This window comes from Schistocerca nitens, chromosome 1 (genome assembly GCF_023898315.1).
Source record: "Schistocerca nitens isolate TAMUIC-IGC-003100 chromosome 1, iqSchNite1.1, whole genome shotgun sequence".
Taxonomy (NCBI): Eukaryota; Metazoa; Arthropoda; class Insecta; order Orthoptera; family Acrididae; genus Schistocerca; species Schistocerca nitens.
In genome coordinates, this window is record NC_064614.1 from 1,169,398,111 (window position 1) to 1,169,421,487 (window position 23,377).

The 23,377-nt window shown below is 46.0% G+C and overlaps 1 protein-coding gene across 1 annotated transcript in view; it reads right to left on the reverse strand.

The window, feature by feature from the left end:
- The window catches only part of LOC126238921 (uncharacterized), a 143,444-nt gene that overhangs the window by 30,066 nt on the left and 90,001 nt on the right, over positions 1-23,377 (reverse strand). The window contains exons 3-4 of the mRNA XM_049947821.1: positions 9,025-9,183; positions 6,143-6,308 (exon numbers count right to left, since the gene is read on the reverse strand). Of these exons, the coding sequence (XP_049803778.1) occupies positions 6,144-6,308; positions 9,025-9,183 (324 nt within the window). The 3' untranslated portion in view covers position 6,143. The remainder of the gene's footprint in view (positions 1-6,142; positions 6,309-9,024; positions 9,184-23,377) is intronic.

The following is a 23,377-nucleotide window of genomic DNA, read 5'->3' on the forward strand; positions in this document are numbered from 1 at the left end:
GGAGCTCCATCGCAGTCTTTAACACTGGTAGCATGCCGCGACAGCGTGGACGTGAACCGTATGTGCAGTTTACGGACTTTTAGCGAGGGCGTATAGTGGGCATGCGGGAGGCCGGGTGGACGTACCGCCGAATTGCTCAACACGTGGGCGTGCGGTCTCCACAGTACATCGATGTTGTCGCCAGTGGTCGGCGGAAGGTGCACGTGCCCGTCGACCTGGGACCGGACCGCAGCGACGCACGGATGCACGCCAAGACCGTAGGATCCTACGCAGTGCCGTAGGGGACCGCACCGCCACTTCCCAGCAAATTAGGGACACTGTTGCTCCTGGGGTATCGGCGAGGACCATTCGCAACCGTCTCCATGAAGCTGGGCTACGGTCCCGCACACCGTTAGGCCGTCTTCCGCTCACGCCCCAACATCGTGCAGCCCACCTCCAGTGGTGTCGCGACAGGCGTGAATGGAGGGACGAATGGAGACGTGTCGTCTTCAGCGATGAGAGTCGCTTCTGCCTTGGTGCCAATGATGGTCGTATGAGTGTTTGGCGCCGTGCAGGTGAGCGCCACAATCAGGACTGCATACGACCGAGGCACACAGGGCCAACACCCGGCATCATGGTGTGGGGAGCGATCTCCTACACTGGCCGTACACCACTAGTGATCGTCGAGGGGACACTGAATAGTGCACGGTACATCCAAACCGTCATCGAACCCATCGTTCTACCATTCCTAGACCGGCAAGGGAACTTGCTGTTCCAACAGGACAATGCACGTCCGCATGTATCCCGTGCCACCCAACGTGCTCTAGAAGGTGTAAGTCAACTACCCTGGCCAGCAAGATCTCCGGATCTGTCCCCCATTGAGCATGTTTGGGACTGGATGAAGCGTCGTCTCACGCGGTCTGCACGTCCAGCACGAACGCTGGTCCAACTGAGGCGCCAGGTGGAAATGGCATGGCAAGCCGTTCCACAGGACTACATCCAGCATCTCTACGATCGTCTCCATGGGAGAATAGCAGCCTGCATTGCTGCGAAAGGTGGATATACACTGTACTAGTGCCGACATTGTGCATGCTCTGTTGCCTGTGTCTATGTGCCTGTGGTTCTGTCAGTGTGATCATGTGATGTATCTGACCCCAGGAATGTGTCAATAAAGTTTCCCCTTCCTGGGAATTCACGGTGTTCTTATTTCAATATCCAGGAGTGTACTATCACACTTCTCTTGGACAGGAATGCCTTTTTTTCCAGTGCTAGTCTGCCTTTCGTGTCCTCCTTGTTCCATCCGATATTGTTTATTTTGCTGCCTACGTAGCAGAATTCCTTAACTTCATGTACTTCGTGTCCATCAGTTTTGATGCCAAGTTTCTCACTGTTCTCATTTCTACTACTTCTCATTACTTTCCTCTTCCTTCGATTTCTCTCAATCCATATTCCGTATCCATTAGATTATTCATTCCAACCAGCATATCATTAATTCTTCTTCCCTTTCACTTAGAATAGCAATATCGTCGGTGAGTCGTATCATTAATATCCTTCCCCCTTAAATTTTAATCCTACTCCGGAACCTTTCTTTTATTTCCATCATTGCTTCTTCTAAGTACAGATTGAACAGTAGGCGCGAGAGGCTGCATCCCTGTCTTACACCCTTTTTAATCCGAGCACTTTGTTCTTCGCCACCCCCGTTTGTTATTCTCTTTTGGCTCTTGTACATATTATATATTACCCGTCTCCCTCTGTTGTTTACCCGTACCTTTATCACAATTTCGAACATCTTTTAGCGTTTCACATTGCCGAATGCCGTTTCCAGGTTGAGAAATCCTATGAACATGTCTTGATTTTTCTTTAGTCTTCCCTCCATTATCAACAGCAACGTCAGAATTCCCTCTCTTGTGTCGTCACCTTTCCTTAATCAAACCGATGATCATCTAAGAGATCCTCAATGTCTCTTCCATTCTTCTCTACATTATTCGAGTCATCTACATGTCTGCATGAGCTGTTAAGCTGATTGTGTTATAATTCTCGTATTTGTCAGCTCTTGTAGTCTAAGGGAATGAGTGGATGACATTTTTCAAAATGTCAGATTGTATGTTGCCAGACTCGTCCAATCCACACACCAACGTGAATAGACGTTTCGTTGCCACTTCGCCCTTTGATTTTAGAAATTCTGATAGAATGTTATCTATCCTTTCTGCCTTATTAAGTCCTTAAAAGCTCTTGTAAATACTGGATCCCCCATCTCTTCGCTATCTACTCATGTTTCTTCTTCTATCACGTCAGACGAATTTTCTCCCTCATAGAGGCCTTCACTATACTCTTTCCTCCTACCTGCTCTCTCCTCTGCATTCAACAGTGGAATTCCCGTTGCACTCTTAATGTTACGACCCTTGCTTTTAATTTCACGGAAGGTGTTCTTCACTTGCCTTTTTGCTGAATCAGTCCTCTCGACTACGAATTTTTTTCGATTTCTTCACATTTTTCATGCAGCCATTTCATTGTAGCTTCCCTGCACTTCCTATTCATTTCATTCTCAGTGACTTGTATTTCTATACTCCTGATTTTCCTTGAACATTTTTGTAGTTCCTTCTTTCATCGATCAACTGGAGTATTTCTTCTGTTACTCACGGTTCCTTCGCAGTTACCTTCTTTGTACCTATGTTTCTCTTTTGAAATTCTGTGATTGCACTTTTTATAAATGTCCATTCCTCCTCAACTGTACTGCCTATTGAGCTATTCCTCAGTGCTGTATCTACAGCCTTAGAGAACTTCAAGAGTATATCTCGTCAGTTCGTAGTATCAATCCGTTGTACTTCTGTATCCCACTTCTTTGCGTATTAACTTTTCCTGACTATTTTATTGAACTTCAGCCTACTCTTCATCGCTACTACCTTGTGAGCTGAGTCTATATCAGTCATGGGTAAGCCTTACTATCCAGTATCTGATTTCGGAATCTCTGTCTGACCATGATGTAATCTAACTGAAACTTCCCATATCGATTTCCAAGAATATCTCCTGCTCTTGTGGTTCTTAAACAGAGTATTCATATACATATAATAAAAGGTGCCGTGAAGTGGAAACTAATAGGATTGGGGTGGTGCTAAGAATAAGTGACATGGAAATTGCACCTCACCAAACATTGTGAACAGGATTATAATCTACCTACGAAATGAAACAATAGGCAGATTAATTCCTCTCATTTTTAAATTTCCCTGAAGATATGTCCATAAATAAGAGATTTTGAAATGAGGTATGTGATCTCAGTAAGTGCAGTGAATCGAAAACTATTACTGACGAGGGACAGTACTAACGTAATACACGAACGTCCCAGCAAAGGCTGGATAATTTAGGTGAGTGTGATAAATCCGCAATCTACTAACGATTTGTGGACAGAGAAATTAAAGGTGGACATACAGCAATTGCTTGAATTCACCAGAAGAATGGAAAAGTACAACGTGCAAATAACGTCACTGGCCGATTCAAAAATGAGCCTTCAGTCACTCGAGAAAAGCATAAAAGCCTACAGACGTTCTGTAATTGTCATACCTTCCTTTCCCAGGCTGCCATTTCTCACCATATTCTGCTCTCAGCTGATTGTAATGTTGCGAGTACGTGTCAACTGGTGGCGTATGTCTCCCCCACAACTGCATGTACGGTTCCCTCCCCTGTTTCCTTACGTGTCTCCAGTCGAAGCGTTCGCTACCAGCACTGAGTTGTCTCTCATCTCTCTACATAACGGCTCTAGTCTATGTGCCCGCATCTCGTGGTCGTGCGGTAGCGTTCTTGCTTCCCACGCCCGGGTTCTCGGGTTCGATTCCCGGCGGGGTCAGGGATTTTCACTGCCTCGTGATGGCTGGGTGTTGTGTGCTGTCCTTAGGTTAGTTAGGTTTAAGTAGTTCTAAGTTCTAGGGGACTTATGACCACAGCAGTTGAGTCCCATAGTGCTCAGAGCCGTTTGAACCATTTTTTCTAGTCTATGTCTCCTGTCAATGGTATTTTGTCCCCTCTAAGCCAAAGTTTTACAGAGCCAACCTACCGTTTCATTCCCTCCCAGGTACATATTTCGTACACAGTTATGATAAATCAGTCCCACTCTTCGCGAAAGTTATACATTTTACGCAAGACGCAGGTCTCCACGTCTTCATTTCTCGGAGACTGCCGTTCTCGTCTATTTTTCTAAGTTTGACCAATGATGACCCGTCTCACAACTTTTTACACAATAGGGTGTTCACCCGAGCCAAAGCAGTGCCAAAAAGTTGGCCCAGTGCTTTACAAGGAAATAATTTTTAACACTATGCAGCTTCATTGAATCTCATAATACACAGACTACTCCTTGCACAGCGTTCTCAAAAGGCGAACATTTCGCTCAAAACCAGGTTCCTTTGAAATGTGTTTGTTTAGATGTCACTGCTTGTAAAAACTATTATTCTGCTCAAGCATATTAGACGACTTCGGTGGAGCAGTCCAGTAGCCCATATGGCACAGGGCGCAAAGATGACAGAACGCAGCGCCCAGAGGCCAAGCTAGAACAATACTTAGGTTGTGGCGTGTGCCTGCCATCATCAGACGCTTCGCCTCACCCCACTCTTTCAGTCTGGAATCGAGCGACCGCTACGGTCGCAGGTTCGATTCCTGCTTCGGGCATGGATGTGTGTGAGGTCCTTAGGTTAGTTAGGTTTAAGTAGTTCTGATTTCTAGGGGACTGATGACCTCAGATGTTAAGTACCATAGTGCGCAGAGCCATTTGAACCATTTCACGCCACTCTCTTGCTCTTCTCTGAGAGGAGCCTGACTGGACATCAAGTCACTGCTGCCCCCCTCTCTCCAGACCATGGCTCATCTTGGACCCAGTTAACCTATAGGAAATATCAGATGAAATAAAACCACAAGGATAGATAAGGAATTCATGTGAAAGTCGATGGATAATTTTGTACATCATTGCCTTTATTTACTACAAGCGTTATATATTCTAACAACTTGTACGAATATAATGCAATTAGTAACGTTAAATAAATTATGAACTGATGCTTATCAAAGGCAACCTCAAATATTGGAAAGAATCACTTAAAACCCCCGAGCCTTAGAAAAACATACCACTCAGTATATGTTAAATTAATTTTCAGTTTAGATTTGAGGTAACAAGCCAGTCCATTAAACGTCAACACAGCTCACACCATCATGGACCCATCATCAGCTTGCACAGTTGACAACTTGGATCCATGGCTTCGTGAGGTCTGCACCACATTCGAACCCTAACATCAGCTCATCGGTACTCTTGTGGCCAGGCTACGGTTTTCCGGTCTCGGAGGGTCAGACCGATATGGCCAAGAGCCCAGGAGAGATGCAGCAGGCGATGTTGTGCTGTTACCAAAGGCACTCGCGTCCGTCGTAGCCCTTAACACCATATATCTCTACAGTGCCCTAACGCATACGTTCATCCCACGTCCCAAACTGATGCATATCTACGGTTACTTCACGCAGTGTTGCTTGTCTGTTAGCACTGACGACGCTACGCAAACGCCACTGGTGTCGGTCGTTAAGTGAAGGCAGCTGGAGGCTGCGTTGTCCGTAGTGAGAGGTAAGGCCTGAAATTTCACGCTTGGGATCTCAGAATATTGAATTCCCTAACGATTTCCGAGATGGAGTGACCCATGCGACTAGCTCCAACTAGCATACTTACGCCATCTGCACATGTGCATATCCCCTATCCCATGACTTTCGTCACATCAGTGAAGAGTACAGCTATGTATTCAGATTTATTTTTCGTCTTTTGTTGACTTTAACTATGCTCACATATATAACTTAATCAGATTTAGTTAAATTAACTACCTGTACTTGGCATAAAAGTGTAATCGTCTCCTTTCTAGACACACTATATGTCATCATTTTCGATGTAACCAGTACCTGTTGTTATGTGTGTTAGCGTCATTCATTTTCCACGAGATGCTGAAAGCCGTTTCATGAGCAAGTGAATAATGATTTGGAGAATTTGAAGGAGGTGCTTCCTGTTTAGTAGTTTGCAAAATTAAGCTGTTGAATGCAGAAGCAGTAAGAACATTCAGAATTTAGTGACAAGTGAGTTATATTTTCCACAAACTGTGAACGAAGTGTGCTCTTGGGATCACAAGTGCGTCAGAAATTAGTTTCTCACCTTAGATATATCCAGCTTCGTTGACACTGCCAATCGCCATTACACAGATCACTTTTTCTCCATCCTTCACACTCTTTAAATATGCTTTGTACTTCCCGTAAGAAAGCATGACGAAGTGTTTTAATCTGATACCTCGTGGCATTAATCCATGGAAGTAGTAGGTCCCCTGAGAACAGAAAAAGTTCTATAATTACACGACACAAATTTCCTGACTCATTCAAAATTTTGAGACGTATTAAAACTCCATGTAGGAGTATTTAATGACGGGAAGAGAAATGCTACAGTCGAAGCAGAAAAATTCGCATACGTTCCTCATCCAGAGTCCAACAGGAAAGCGGGAAACCAGGTGCCTCAGTCCTCATTCCTCCTCCCTCATCAAAAATGTAGGCATAAGAACATATTCGAGCTCTTTTAACACAGAACATTGTAATTCCTTTTCCCGGTTCCTCTTTATAGTTAAGCTTTCATACTCAGCATCTCCCTCTGACTGCTGCTGTCTTTTTTATGCCTCTCTCCCACCGCATTCTTATTCTCTTTTTCATTGACAGTTTATCCCACTGCCAGTGCCCCTCTCTCACTTACACTGTCTCCTTTTGTCGGTTTCTTCCCACTTCCATTCACCACACCTCAACAGGTAAAAAATTCCGGGGCTCCAACTTACTTCTCTCGTATTTCCATGTGGTTAAAATTTCGGTCTAAAATGCTCCCTCTCCTATACCAAAGTGTTAAAATTCGCCGGTCTGTCAGGGCGCAGACCCTCAAAGGCTATGTATGATGTCCACTCATCCGTGTTTTTCAGCTACATTGACTCCTATCTCTTTTACTCCCACTGTTTCTATCTCTTTCTCTTTTACTTCCACTGTCTCTCACTGTCCATCAACATCTTCTCTCTCTCTCTTTGACTTGCACTGCAATCCATATCTCTTTTCGAAACTTCGTGGCAGATTAAAACTGTGTGCCGGACCGAGACTCGAACTCGGGACCTACTCCTTTCGCTGGCAAGTGCTCTACCAACTGAGCTACCCAAGGACGATCACGCCCCGTCATCACAGCTCTACTCCTGCCAGTACCTCGTCTCCTACCTTCCAAACTTTATAGAAGCTCTCCTGCGAGGGTTTCAGGCTTTACCGTTCGTTCAAAAGAAATCACTGTCACTTAGCTGATAATGTCTCGAGTAAAGTATTACATATATGATACGGGTTCAGTCACGTATGCAATATATCACTATCGAAAGCTGTATTCCCAAATGTTATTTTCAAACCATTTTAGAAGCACCTCGAAAGCGCTAGAAAGGATTATGTACGCAGAAAGCATAACAAACCATTTTCAAATTACTAAAGTAACGCTTAATTTATGTTTCGATGTGCTCTCTGAGAGAACTTGCTCTTTTTCAATTCATTAATCAGAATATATAAAATAAAAATGGAAAAAGAAAACAAATTTTGAACTGATTTTGACTGCGCCTTGTCAAAAACATTTGACTGTGCAGGCCATAGCACTCCCGGTCTTCCATCATCTCTACTTCAAAGGATGCAGAGTGATGCATTAAGAGACCCAGGATACGTCCTGAACTATACAGCATCTGGAGAATGGGTAGCGTTCAGCAGAGGTGAACCACAGAGATCTGCATTGGGTACACACTTATTCTTGCTGCAAAGAATGTTCCGTCATTATATACGCAAGAAACAGAAACGGTTATCTCCGACAATACAAGTATTATAATCGAGTCTAGAGAAAAAAACTCACTATCCGCAAGGTAAACAAAATTTTTCTCTCAACTTAATAAAAATTGTCAGTAAAGAGAATGTCACATAAGTTAGATAAATACAGCACATGCAATTTTGTGTGTAGAAGACCTGACCTTGCCCTTAGAATTTAATACATGAGGGTAAATCAGTAACTAGAAGAGACTGTTCTTAATTCGTAAGTATTTAAATTGACAAAGACCTGTACTGGAAGTTACTTGCTGCAGACCTGCTTAATCGTCTAAGCTATGGAAGTTATAAGTTACAGTTAAAGAATAATACTACTTACAAAAACATAAAACTAGAAGGAGAAATGTCTTACACTACCTATCACTCAGCCTTATTATAACACAGAAGGGAGTAAAGTATTCCACAGCAAAAATCTTTCATCACCTGCCCAGTAACGTAAAGAAGTCAACAGATTATAAAATTAGCTTCAGACACAAACTTAAATTACATCTGTTTGAAAAATTCTTCTCTCTCTCTCTCTCTCTCTCTCTCTGCGCGCGCACGCGTGTGTGTGTGTGGGGGGGGGGGGTGGGGGGTGTTTGTATGTGTGTGTGTATGCATATGAGAGATAGAAAGAGAGAGAGAGAGAGAGAGAGATAAACAGAATGCAAAAAAGTGTGAATATCCTAAGACAATAATGTACGTCGTCAGCATGTTCTCGTGGTCTTCAATGAGAAAATGTAAAACAATTATAAATATTATAATTATAAATATATGTTATATAATGACTTCATGGCTAGAGGGCGCACTTATGAATCACAGGGAGTTAAAATAATTACACTAAACTCTGATGACTAGATTTTGTTACGTTGAATTCAAGACAGGTGACACGAACTTCAGATGGTACAAACAGGCTTTGAGTGAAAGTGCTTTTTTCTGTTGGTATCCCTTCTCTACTTTAAAGTTGTCACCAACAATTTAGTAATTTGTATTTGTTTGTGACGCAAGTGGCATACTGGAGTTACTTAGTCCTCGTACAATTCCACAAAGTATACTATTAAATAAAATTACGTGCAGCTTTTCTATATGTGATAGTATGCTACATTCTATGAAATAATATGTTGCTTCCCTCATATTTTTCAAGCTTGTGTAAAGACTCTCAGTTCAGTGTACTGCTGTAATACTTGCCGGAGACACTGGCTTCTGTTTGATACCTATTTTCTCGAAAGTATATTCAAAGACATTGGGCAAGTTAGTCTTCAGGTATTCGAATGGTTTGGAGAATTGCAGGCGGTAGTCAAAATTCCATCCACCAGTACTGCCCCATTTGTATGTCGTCACCTCCATCTGCAACAATAACACAGCAAATCATCAGAGAATGTTACATGAACACTTTCTGGAAGTAGGCCACTACGAGACAGTTTTCGAGAAAATTTAGTGGAATCGTGTAGAACAATTGGTGTGCTTCTAAACGTACAACAGTTTGTGTGAAATCAAAAAGAAAGTAGTGGATTTCCAGGTGTTGTATCTGTCACTTAGCGATCAGAAATGATTTCTATTTCAATCATACATTTTTAACCATTGCAAAGAAAATTGTACACTATTCTGCAATTTCTATTATTTCTAGGCATTCATCAGAATGATAAAGTTGGAATGATAATTACCAGATTTCGAGCTCGAAGTTGCAGAGAAAACCTATTTTACTCTGTACAGATATACAATTCAATAATATAAAGCCCCTCCCCAACTGACAGCAGCATTTGTTAAATGCCTAAAGAAATAAAGATCTATTGACTTCGTACTGCAGGAGATGATAAGGGGTAGCGTTATTTCTGCAGGTACAGAGCTCAGGGAAATGGAGAACGGTTGTATTATACATCATTCAATAATATCCAACAGGTCGATTACATATGAGTCAGCTCGTATATAGAAAGAAGTTTAAGCGAAATAAAACAGATGACTAAATTCGACAATAATGTCTATTTAATCAATATTAGACTGTAACAATACCAGAAATTTTGTATTATATACAAATGTATTACTTTTCGTAATCCTTGCGAAAATTTGCAGAACGAACCGTTGAGCAATAAAAATGTTCTTTAAGCTAACGTACAGGTCACACACATCACATGTATAGCATTTGCGATGTACTTTTAAAGAAATTTCGTCATTTCTTTGATTCTTTCCGTTTTATTACATACAAATACATCATATCTTATTGTTAGATGCTTTAATACCGTACTAGAATTATAGACATTTCAATGGTTACCGCTCTAAAGTCCAATATGTATTGTTTGTTAGGATTGGGGAGAATTTCGTACGTCGATGAGGTTAACATTACAGGGAAACAGCTGCCTAAGCAGTCTGCCACTGTGTCAGCGAAAGATATTTACCAGGATATATTTCACACATTCTTTTGAGTCCTTTAATACATGTTCCGCTAAGCCTTCTCATACTGTACTACTTCTAATTATTTATTTCTGTCAACCTTCACCATTTTGCATGTGGGTATCTGAACATGACTGTCTGAGAGATGATTAAGTTTCCGATATAGAATGTCATTTTTCATTAGGAATGTTCGTATAAAAATACCAGCTGAACACCTGGGACTGATGCCCTCAGAAGTTAATTCCCATAGTGTTCAGAGCCATTTCAACCATTTGACCTCCTGGAATCAGCCAGCTACGTGTTTATTACAGTTCTGTTACTCCATGCCCTCTTTCTTCCTCTCTCTGTTGAGCTCTTCCTTCGCCTTCACTGTGTCCATACCCCCGGCCCCTCCCTGTATCCAACTGCTACTCCCATGTCTCTCTCTCTGCCTGCCCCCCCCCCTCCCCCAATCTGTTCATGTGTTACCGCCCCATCTTTCTGACCATTTGCTTCTCCCCCTCTATCGATACTTGCTTTCCGCTCCTCCCATATCTTCCTCCCTTCTCTAAGTACAGCTCCTCCTGCCCCTCTGTCTCCTCCTCAACCCACCTCTAGTCAAAATCCTCCTGTCCGTCTCTCTGTCCATTATCTCCTCTGTTTCTCTGTCCATCTCCTCCTCTTTCCTTTCACTCTCCATCTCCTCCTCCCCCTCTCTCTAGCCTACTCCTCCTCCACAGTCTTCATCCAACTCCTTCCTTTCTCTGTCCACCACCCCATTACCCTCTCTCTACCCATCTCTTCATCTCCCTTTATCCATATTCCCCTCACCTTCTCACTGACCATCTCCGCCTCGCCCATATCTATGATCATCTTCCAGCTTTCCCCTCTCTTTCTGGCCATCTCTTCCACCCCCTTTTCTTTGAACGTTATCCTCACATTATTCCTGCCCAGATAGTAAGTTTGGCTCATTCAGTCCAAGGGGTTAGCAGCAAAAATTTTTACCTGCAGCTTTGCCTGCATCCTTAAATGTCACATATTTAACAAATTTAAAACATGCAGGGTGACCCAAAAATCCGTTAACATTCGAAAATTCAATATTTCATGGAATAACGCATGTGGGGATGTAATAGTTGATACATAAGCTTGAAATGACGTGGGGTCTCATTGAAACCAAGAAAAGTGCGCAAGATGACCAACAGACCGCGCTTCATATGATGCAAAAGAAGTTCAATAAGTCACCTGTCGTTCATTAAGGATACCTGTAGTCGAAGAACAAAGTTGTGAACAGCACTGTACAACATATCCATTAAGTATGGTGAGAGACTGCCGTCGGATGTTGTCTGCTGGCATCCCTAACGAGGTTGACCGATCGCTGTAGACTTGAGGCCTCAGGTAATCCCACTATCAATAATCACACGGATTGAGGTTTGGGGAACTGGGAGACCAAGCACGATGGAAGTTGCGACTCAGCACGCGATCCCCGCCAAACGACGTGAGCAAGTTGTGTTTCATATGTGTATCAATAAGGGATGCCCCAGCCTGCATATATGTCGTATCTTCCAGCTAGCCTTTATCAGCCTATCTATGGATGACGCAATTTTACAACATACTGGCGTACCTCGCACACATCACGCTGACATTTAAAAGTAACATCACACATTTCCTAGAAGAAAAAGGGTCCGATCACCATTTATGTGGTAAATCCACACCACAGCGTGACTTTTTCGTCACTCAGTGGGTTTCCATGACAATTCTAGGATTTTCCGTCGCCCGGATTCTATAGTTCTGATTGTTGCCTGACCCTCGGTGTATGAAAGAAGTTTCGCCGGTCCATTACACGTCAGACTACCAATCGTCAACGTCCCCCTTTTCTTGAAGCGTTCACATCGCAAATACTCGCTGCTTCACAAAATAGTTGACTAAAGAGTTCATGATGACGCTACATTTTGTACGAATAGCAGCGGATGGTATGCCTCAGTGTTCTCCAAACAGTAGTGCGTGGAATGCCGGTGTTAATCCACTAGAGTCTCCACTTCTTTCTAATCGAGCAGCAGTAGTGACAGCGTCTGATCGCCCGTTACGGGGCCGATCGTCTTAACAGCTCGAATTCTCGAGCTTCTTGATCATTTTCTTCGCTACGACACTTCTCATGCGACCTTTACCAGTTCGAAAATCTTCTTATGGCGATAGAATTATAAAGCTGCAGTTGCGTATTCTCCATTCTGATAGTAAACCTTCACTAACAGTGCCTTTTCTGGTGAGGTCAACATGTCGCATTTGCTGGCACGTCTGACCCCCTCTCTCACTACAGCTTATATTATACACGCATTTCTTGCGGTGTCACTGACATGTTACTCTGCAGCGCCATGCGTTGGCCGGTTTTAGCACTCGTCTTCAGTTTTAATAAAACCTCATGTCATTTTACGCATGTGTGACAAGTTTCACCACTCTACCTAAGTTATTCCATAAATTTGTGCACTTTCAAATTAACGGACTTTCTGGTCACTCTGTATATGTACACATATTTCACATATATTTAACATATTTCATTATATATTTATACATATATTTCACTCATATCTCTAACGAATTTTACCATGCAGTTTCGTTTGAATGCAGCTCAAGGTTTATGGCTTCACATCTTCAGAACAGTGTGTCGGACAACGACAGTATTTTCCAGATTAAGTCCTGTGGCACTTGTGGACGCTGTCTGTGAAATGTTCCGTGAATCGAGTGAGTGGTAAAGCAGTAACAAATCGAATTATCAGCATGATTGGGAAATTTTTGATTTATCTGAGTGTTAATGACTTCATATATACTGAACTATGTGTTATTTTGCAGTTATGTTGAGTGGTATATGTGAAAATAGTGTTGGCAATAGAGTTGTTGGTCAAGAAACAAGAAATTAAAAGCTCATGCCAGATGAAGCAGTTTTACTGCATTAATAAAATAATGTATACGCGATAAACTTTTTTTCCTTTCATCAGTTTTTTGGGGGACGAGTGAGCGAGAAAACATCTCGGAAAGGTTTGAAGGTATGTACAATGATTGTTTAAAGTCAGCGAGTGCACCCATTCTCAAATGATGGCTGAATATAATCAGGCTATTCATAAGTTATGAATTATGCTTCTTTTACACCCCCTCCCCGATCCCACAGCTTTGAGAGACAAGAGGTTGTTAAGCACACAGTGGTTCTTCATAGTCTGTAATGGATATGTGTAAGAAGTTTGAATAAAACTGATACAGTGGTTTGGAAGGACATGTGTACACGCACATATACATACATACAGTTTTATAATACTCTCTAAGACAAAGAAAAGGACGCTCCAGGTACCACAAAGGAATTATTCGAATAGGAGGGAAATCGGTAGATGTTATTTACATGTACAGAAATACAAACAATTGCTATTTGACAATAAATGTATAATTTATTCAACTGAACGTGTTTCACAAATTGAAAAAGTCAATAATGCGTTGGTCCACCTCTGGACTTTGTGAATTCAGTTATTCGGTATGGCATCGATTGATAGAGTTGTTGGGTGTCCTCCTGAGGAATATGGTCCCAGATTCTGTTCGACTGACTCGTTAAATCGTCAAAATCGTGAAATGGTTGGAGGCCCCTGAACGTAATGTTCCAGACGTTCTCATTTGAGGAGAGACACGACGACCTTGCTGGGCAAGGAAGGGTCTGGCAAGCACTGAGAAAAGAAGTAGATACTCTCACTGTGTTAATATGTAGGCACTGGATAACTTTCCATGAAGAGCGACAAAACGGGACGTAGAAAGTCGTCGACGTACCGCTGCGCTGTAATAGTGTAGCGCGTGACAACCGAAGAGGTCCTGCTGTGAAAACAAATGACATCCTAGACCATCACTCCTGGTTGTCGGGTCATATGGAGCGCGACAGTAAGGCTGGTGTCCCACTACTGTGTGGGGCTTCTCCAGGGACATCTTCGGACTGGAGTCTCAGTGACTGGAGCAGAATTGTCTTCAGTGACTGATTGCCTCTGTCGATATCTTTTATGGCACAGTAGGTCAACTTGAAGAACAGATAGCTTCAGCTGTGCTGACCCCGTTAACTAGCGACTGGACAGTGTTGGGATACCAACCTGATTGTTGCCTATGATATGGACCGACAATAAGGAACGATGGTCTGAGGTGGCAACCCTTCCATAGCAGGACCTGTTGGGCTGTCACTGGCGGCATACTTACAGCTAATCGGTATGTGGACGATATTCTACGCCCTGTTCTGTTGCCCCACTAGCAATCCATACTAGGCTTATATTTCAGCAAAATAATGCCCGACCCCACATGGCTAGAGCTTCTATTGCTTTTCTTCATGCTTGCTAAACCCTATTTGGGCTGTCAAGGTTGCTAGATCTTTCCCCAACTGAGATCGTTTGGAACATTATGAGCATGGACCTCCAAACACCTAAGGATTTTGACGATCTACCACGTCTTTTGGACAATTTAGCGAGAAATCCCTCAGGAGGACATCCAACAAACGTATCAGTGTTAGGGAAGCTGAATAACTGCTTGCAGAAGGGCCACAGGCGGACCAGTGCATCTGTGAAGCTCTTTTTCTTGAATTAATCAACAATTTTTTTTCTGAAATTGGAATCATTTGGTTATTTGTATATGTGCGACGTATCAATTTATGTCCTATTCGGATATCCTTCTTCGTTTCTTTTTTGTCTGGCTTCTCTTTTTCCGTTTTCCAAGAGATATGCTGCTGCTGACAAATCTGGTTTCGTATTACTGCGGCCAGTTAGATGATATGTTATAGCAACGGACTCTAGTATAACGCTGGATTGCATGAATTCTAAAAAGTTTAACCTCTGTTTAGTGTTACCTCACTGTGTTTGCGACAATAACTGCATATCCAATTATCGCAGCCCAGCCAACAGATTCACACGGAATGAATTACTGTGAAGTGTGTCTAAATGAGCCTCTTCATCATTTTGTTTTACATTTGTCTGGCCACAAGGTATATTACCTTTATTTTATCAAACATCTTACTAAGAATTTTGGTAATTATCGGAGTCCCACGCGCATATTCAGTTATTCAGTACATCTACTTGCAATATGTTAGTATATACATCCTTTCCTCCTCTCATTTAATGAATGAAAAGCGTGAATGAGAGTGTAGAAGATAAATTTTACTATCTAGTCTGCTATGTGGCAGAATAGCCAACCCTATAAAGCACGTATCAGGTAGCAAAGAGATTTCTGTTCGCCTTGGACAAAGTTCTTGTAGAGTTTGGCACCACACAGTAGGGAGCCGTCTGGTGGTGGTGGTGGTGGTGGTGATTAGTGTTTAACGTCCCGTCGACAACGAGGTCATTAGAGACGGAGCGCAAGCTCGGGTTAGGGAAGGATTGGGAAGGAAATCGGCCGTGCCCTTTCAAAGGAACCATCCCGACATTTGCCTGAAACGATTTAGGGAAATCACGGAAAACCTAAATCAGGATGGCCGGAGACAGGATTGAACCGTCGTCCTCCCGAATGCGAGTCCAGTGTGCTAACCACTGCGCCACCTCGCTCGGTAGCCCTCTGGGCACTTCCGGAAGAATGGAACGCGTGGGATCCAAAAGAATTCCCTTGACAGTGTTCTGGGAGACGCGAGACGAGCCAATCCAACTAAGTGTAAGTGTGTTGATTCAGTATCTTATTTTTGTAGATTTCAGCTAAAGTCAAAATTACCGTCTTGCTCTCATCGCTTATCGCCTCTTTAGAGGTATACGGAATTTTCCTTGCTAATTTCGGAACATTATGAGCAGTTGCATTTAGCCACGCATGCAAGCCATTGTTCTGCTCTACCTCTGTTCAGACATGTGGAGTCGTGATGCATCTTCTTAGTTCAGTCTGATTTACTTCGTTGTTGATCTCGCGAGAGTACAGATTTCTGAAACTTCGCTAATTTAGATTTCAGTTCGTTGTCTAGTTTCCATGTGTCTTTGTCGTCTCGGTACATGTTAAATACGGATCTGACAGCCTTAAATTCGCAGATCGTGTCTCACAGTAACACACCTCTTCAATTAGCTTCACTATTCTGAATTCTAGCACTCATTTTACCCAGAATTTGCGTATGTGACGATCACGTGTTCGAGGTTTATGAGACTCGGTAAAGGTCATTTTTACTCAATCTCCTGGTAAAACTTCCAAATTAGTTTCAGAACCTCTTCTATGGTGCAACTAATAAGAATTTATTTTTATCGGTGAATTCTTGTTCACTTCCTTTGTGCATTCAAGCCTAGGGAACGACCGTTTCCCAACCACTATCATACTAGTGAAGTTTTTCATTACTCTTATATTTGTCCTGAATTTCTATTACATTGTCGCCGATGAAAGATTCCTCTGGCACCCCCATAATTAATAATTAATGACAAATTGTAGTGGGTTCACGAAGACGCAGTTGTAAATGTTTCTTTGTAGTTCAGCCGAGAGTGTTATGGAGAACAGCAACCATCACTCATTTATTAGTTGTTTAGCTTATTGTTTTGTTCAGCTGTCCTTGAATACAGGTGATGTTTTTGCCAGAGCGCATGCTTACGTATTCCCACGCAGACGTCGGTTTTAGTCCTCCTGCTATCCATTCTGCAACAGATAAATATGGCCAATTTATTTATTTAATATTTATTTAACTGTCTTAATTATGCAGAACACACAGCTGTGGTACTGACGCTCTGCCGCTGTCGACAAATTTTGTGGCTGCGTCGTTAATGAATGTATCGAGAATCATGTAAGGGATCCGTCGACAAGTCGTGATTGCAGCTTCAGGCATATTAGGCAATGATAGCCCGATTTCTGATTAAGAAGACGAACGAGATAAGCTGCTCTCATGGCGGGGAAGCTGCGGCGCACATCTCCACCACGAACTGAGCACGAATACAGCTAGCCGTAGGGCTGGGGAGAGCAGGCGTGTAGTGCAAGACCGCCACGCATACGACTGCGGAAAGCATGTGTGGTCCACTCTTCAAGCTGACCAGCTGTCTCACAAATAAGTTTCAACGGAGAACACAGGACACTGCGCAGCTTTGGTGTTCTTATACATCGAACTTGTCTTCGATAAATTATGGTAAAATGACCTACACCACAAGCTTGCTACCATGGGCCTACGAACCAAAACGGTCACAATAATTAAACTGCAAAACACAAATCATACATACAGTGTTGATGTCGATGACCAAAAGAATCCTGCACAACTCAGGAAGCAGTCTCCCAAGATACTATAGTTTTACTTCGTTCATTATATGTAGCACATTTAGCCAATTGACAACGAACAGCACACTGGACTCGCTCGGGAGGACGACGGTTCAATCCCGCGTCCGGCCATCCTGATTTAGGTTTTCCGTGATTTCCCTAAATCGTTCCTGGCTAATGCCGAAATGGTTCCTTTGAAAGGGCACGGCCGACTTCCTTCCCCGTCCTTCCTTAATGCGATGAGACCGATGACCTCGCTGTCTCGTCTCCTCCACCAAACAACCAAACCAAACCACCAACGAACGCAGCGCCGTTATCCTTAGAAGCGATAGAAATAGCAAACGGCAGCTGGGAATTGGCCTCGATCTCGTAAAAACTTGAAAAATGCCCTCAGGGGCGCAGCATTCGTTAGCTGGGAACAGGCTAAGCGACCTGGAATTCCTCAGCTGGTACTGGTGAGCGCCGCCAGTACTCTGTCACCATAAGCTCTGGAAGTGCTTCAGCGACCAGGATGCAGCACATTGGTGGAACGTCGGGTGTCACAGGGAATGAGGACCTTGGCTTAACCGCACAGATAGCGACCACGGTAAAACTTCTATAAAAAAACTTCAGTCTGAAGATGTGCTGTGTGTCGGTGAGAAGCAAGGCTGTTACGATGGAACATTCATTAGCGGCCAACCTTGTGGGGATCCCCCTGCGGGTTCGGGGGTTAGAATAGGCCCGCGGTATTCCTGCCTGTCGTAAGAGGCGACTAAAAGGAGTCTCACATGTTTCGGCCTTATGTGATGGTCCCCTCTCGGGTTCGACCTCCATCTTTCTAAATTTTTCCGAAGAGCGAGCCAATTGGGGAAGGGCGCCTTACGTGGTGCACTGTATCCGTCATGCATTGAGACCTTTAGCCGGCTTTTTCGTCGTTGCAATGGTGTCCCGCTCGTTTTCCATCTCTTGGGCGAGGATACGTCCCTGGGTACGATTACCACGCTGCACACTGCAGTGTTGCTTTTAACTGCGACGACGACCTTGGACAGTTTTGCACCTAACATCCAGCATGGTAGCCAGTCCGTTGTGGTGGGGCCGCCGTGTACCCTCTTGATTGTAGCCCACTGACAACACAGGGATCGCTCTACTGATGCCTGCGCCGTTAACTCCCCACATATGCCAAGGACTAGATGCCCATCTCCTTGGGGCATCAGGACTCCCGGCAATGGCCGTCCTGCCAGGTGGCTATTGCTGCGGCTGGGTGGCGCCCGTGGGGAGGGCCCTTGGTCGGAGTAGGTGGCATCAGGGCGGATGACCAGCAATGAAGCGTGGTACATCATCTCTCGCTGGTGGTCCTCCACCAGCAGTCTCTAAGCGATCGAGGTCTAACCTCAACGGCAGGAAATACGAACCACGATCATTTCCCTCCCTGGCCACTCCATGGGAGGAATGTATGGCAAAAGAAGGCAGTGGAGACTACTCACCCCGGTTCCTTGTGTGTACGCGAGTTGATGGGGAATCGTTTATGTCAATCAAGCCCCAATTTTTTTGTGGAGCATTTAGAGGACAAGTTCGGGGAGGTGGAGGGCTTGTCCAAGATGCGCTCTGGTTCTGTGCTCATCCAAACGGCATCCTATGCCCAGTCACGGAGGTTGCTCAATTGTGACAAGTTGGGGGATGTTTCAGTTAGCATCACGCCGCATAAGAGTCTCAACATGGTCCAGGGTATTATATTCCACAGGGATTTCTTCTGCAGTCCGACGATGAATTACGCGCCAACCTCGAACGACGAGGTGTTCACTTCGTCCGGCGCGTCCATCGGGGTCCGAGGGATAATCAGGTGGCCACCGGTGCCTTCATCTTGGCCTTTGAAGGTGATGTCTTACCCGAAAAGGTTAAGGTGATGGTGTACCTTTGTGATGTGAAGCCATATATCCCTTCTCCGATGCGGTGTTTTAAATGCTGGAAGTACGGGCACATGTCATCTCGCTGTACTTCCAGCATCACATGTCGGGATTGTGGACGTCCTTCACATCCTGATACTCCAAGTGCCCCGCCTCCTATCTGTGTTAACTGCGGAGACCACCATTCCCCCTGCTCGCCGGACTGTAGGATCTTCCAGAAAGAAAGGAAGATAATGGAATATAAGACTCTGGACCGCCTGACCTACACCGAGGCAAGGCGGAAATATGAGCGGCTACATCCCGTGCCCATGACATCCACCTATGCCGCTGCTGCAACAGCGGTTCGATCCTCTCCCGTGTCGTCACGTACTGTTGCCTCTCAGCTATGTCACAATGAACCGGCCCCCTTGGTTGTGGAGGGCACTTCCCCCTCTGTTGCTCCATCTACTCCAGGAGCAACACCACCCCAACCATCGGGGACATTCGTCCCCCCTTCCCAGCCGGAGACGCGTGAGGCTTCTTCGGCAACTCTAGCCAGGAAGGGGTCCCTTGGGGCCCTCCCTTCCCAGGCTTTGCCCACTGTCAAAGCGGACACCCGCAAAGTTTTGAAACAACAACCGGTCGCTGGTCATAGGTCATCACGGTCGTCGTCCATCCCTGAGACTGATCCAGTGGGGCCCTCCCAGCCAGACCCTCGAAAGGCACAGCGTGCGAAGCAGTTGAAAAAAAAAGGCTCCCAAGCATCCTGCCATTGCGGTGGCACCTGTCCCACTGCCACCTTCAAACTCTGCGTCTGAGGTGGAGATACTGGCGTCCGCTGAGGACCTCGATCTCGCCAGTCCCTCCGACGCCATGGAAAGCACTAGCACAGGTGCTCAATTGGAGGCAGCAGGTGACCCAGCGGCGTAATCTGCCTTCCCCGTCCCGTCACGCCTTTCCCAGCCATGGCCAATACCATCCTCCAGTGGAACTGCAGCGGTTTCTTCCACCATCTAGCTGAGCTCCGACAACTTATCAGCCTTCACCCTTTCTTCTGCATTGCTCTCCAGGAAACTCGGTTTCCAGCAATGCGAACCCCCGCCCTCCGTGGCTATCGGGGTTATTATAAGAACCGAGCAGCTTATGAAAGGGTGTCTGGTGGCATCTGCATATATGTCCTTCACACTATGCACAGCGAGTCTGTCCCTCTCCAGACGCCTTTAGAGGCTGTCGCTGTACGGGTGTGGACGCCACAGGCTGTTACCGTCTGCAGTCTTTACCTTCCACCGGATGGTGATGTCTCGCAGCATGTCCTGGCTGCACTGGTTGCCCAATTGCCGCCACCTTTCTTGCTATTGGGCGACTTCAACGCCCATAACCCTCTGTGGGGTGGGTCAGTGGCAACAGGTCGAGGCGCCATCGTTGAGCATTTATTGTCGCAGCTCGATCTCTCGCTGTTAAATGATGGTGCCTTCACACACTTCAGTGTGGCGCATGGCACCTACTCCGCCATTGACCTTTCCATCTGTAGCCCTCGCCTCTTACCGTCTCTCCAATGGAGTGTGCATGACGACCTATGTGGTAGTGACCACTTTCCGATCTTTCTGTCACTACCACAGCGTCACTCTTCTGGGCGCCCTAGCAGATAAGCTATGAATAAGGCTGATTGGGACTTGTTCTCCTCCACTGCCGCTATTGAGCCTCTCTCTACTGATGACATTGATGCGGTGGTTACATCGGTCACCACCGGCATCGTTACTGCCGCCGAATCTGCCATTCCCCGTTCTTCTGGGTCCCCTCGGCGGAGGGCTGTGCCTTGGTGGTCGCCTGAGATCGCTCAAGCGATTAAAGATCGCCGGCGGGCGCTCCAGCGTCACAAGCGACATCCCTCCACAGACCACCTTATCGCCCTCAAGCGGCTGCGTGCGCGGGCCCGCCTCCTTATCCGCCAGGGCAAGAAGGAGTGCTGGGAGCGGTATGTGTCCACCATTGGCCTCCATGTCACTCCATCGCAGGTCTGGGCCAAGATTCGACGCGTCTACGGCTATCGGACCCCTGTCAGCGTCCCTGCGCTCTCACTGAATGGCGCAGTTTGTACTAACTCCGACGTCATTGCAAACCGCTTGGCAGAGCATTTTGCTATGAGTTCCGCTTCTGCGAATTACCCCCAGGCCTTCCGCTCCATTAAAGAGCGGATGGAACGTCGGAACCTTTCTTTTCTCACAAACACTTCTGAATCCTACAATGCTCCATTCAGTGAGTGGGAATTTCACAGTGCCCTTGCCGCTTGCCCTGATACCGCTCCCGGGCCCGATCGCATCCACTGTCAGATGCTGGAACATCTTTCAGTGTACTGCAAGCGACGCCTCCTCGACCTTTTCAACCGTCTCTGGGTCGAGGGTGAGTTTCCGTCGCAATGGCGGGAGGGCATTGTCATCCCCGTTTTGAAACCGGGCAAGAGCCCTTTGGAGGTGGACAGCTACTGCCCCATTAGCCTCACCAACGTTCTTTGCAAGCTTCTCGAACGGATGGTGAGCCGGCGCTTGAATTGGGTACTGGAGACTCGGGGCCTTCTGGCTCCGTCTCAGGGTGGGTTCCGTAAAGGCCGCTCGGCCGCCGACAATCTGGTGAGCCTAGAGTCGGCCATCCGTACTGCCTTTGCCCGCCGTCAGCACCTGGTCGCTGTCTTTTTCGACATGCGGAAGGCATACGATACGAAATAGCGTCATCACATCCTTTCTACGCTTCATGGATGGGGTCTTCGGGGCCCTCTGCCGATTTTTATCTGCAATTTCCCGTCGTATCGTACCTTCCGCGTGCAAGTCGCAGCCTCCTATAGTTCCTCCCACGTCCAGGAGAACGGCGTGCCACAGGGTTCTGTTTTAAGTGTCTGCCTGTTTTTAATAGCCATTAACGGGCTCGCTGCGGCCGTGGGAAATTCTGTCTCCGCTTCTCTGTATGCTGACGACTTCTGCCTTTACTACAGCTCTATTGGCATTGCAGCTGCTGAACGTCAGCTACCGGGCGCAATCCGCAAGGCGCAGTCTTGGGCTGCAGCGCATTGTATTCAGTTTTCGGCTGCCAAAACCCGCGTTATACATTTCTGCCGGCGCTGAATGGTCCATCCTGAGCCGCGGCTTTCTCTTCACAACGAACGTCTTGCTGTGGTGGAGACCCACAGGTTTTTGGGGGTGGTTTTCGATGCCCGGTTGACTTGGCTGCCTCATATCCGGCAGCTCAAACAGGCGTGTTGGCGGCATCTAAACGCTCTGAGATGCTTGAGCCACACCCGCTGGGGCGCCGACCGATCTACCCTGTTGCGGCTCTACCAGGCGTTAATCCAGTCCCGTCTGGATTATGGGAGCCTGGCTTATGGCTCAGCATCCCCATCTGCGTTACGGGTGCTGGACCCAATTCTCCACAGCGGGATACGCCTTGCCACTGGTGCTTTCCGCACCAGCCCTGTGGACAGCGTACTAGTGGAGGCAGGTGTCCCTCCACTGCGGTTACGACGCCAGCGTTTGCTGGCCGCTTATGCTGCCCATGTTCTATGCTTGCCCGGGCATCCAAACTATCGTCTCCTGTTCCCGCGATCGGTCGTCCATCTGCCAGAACGTCGGCCCCGGTCTGGTAGTACAATCGTGGTCCGCGTCAAAGAGCTTCTCTCTGGGCTTCAGGTTTTCACTGTTCCACCTCCTTTCCGGGCCACTTTGCATACACCCCGATGGTGTGTTCCTCGCCCTTGCCTTCGGCTCGGCACAGGGCCCGAAGGACTCAGTCCCTCCAGAGGCCTTCCGCCGCCGCTTTTATTCCATCCTGGCCACGTATCAGGGCTCTGGCATTGTTTACACTGACGGTTCGATGGTTGCTGGTCGTGTCGTGTATGCGTTCACTCTAGGGGACCATTCCGAACAACGTTCCTTGCAGGATGGCTGCAGCGTTTACACTGCTGAGCTGGTCGCCATCTTTCGTGCCCTAAAGTATATCCGCTCCTGCTCAGGTGAGTCCTTCGTTATCTGTAGCGATTCCCTGAGCGGTTTACGAGCTCTCGACCAGTGTTTCCCTCGTTCTTGTCTGGTGATGGCTATCCAAGAGTCCCTGCATAC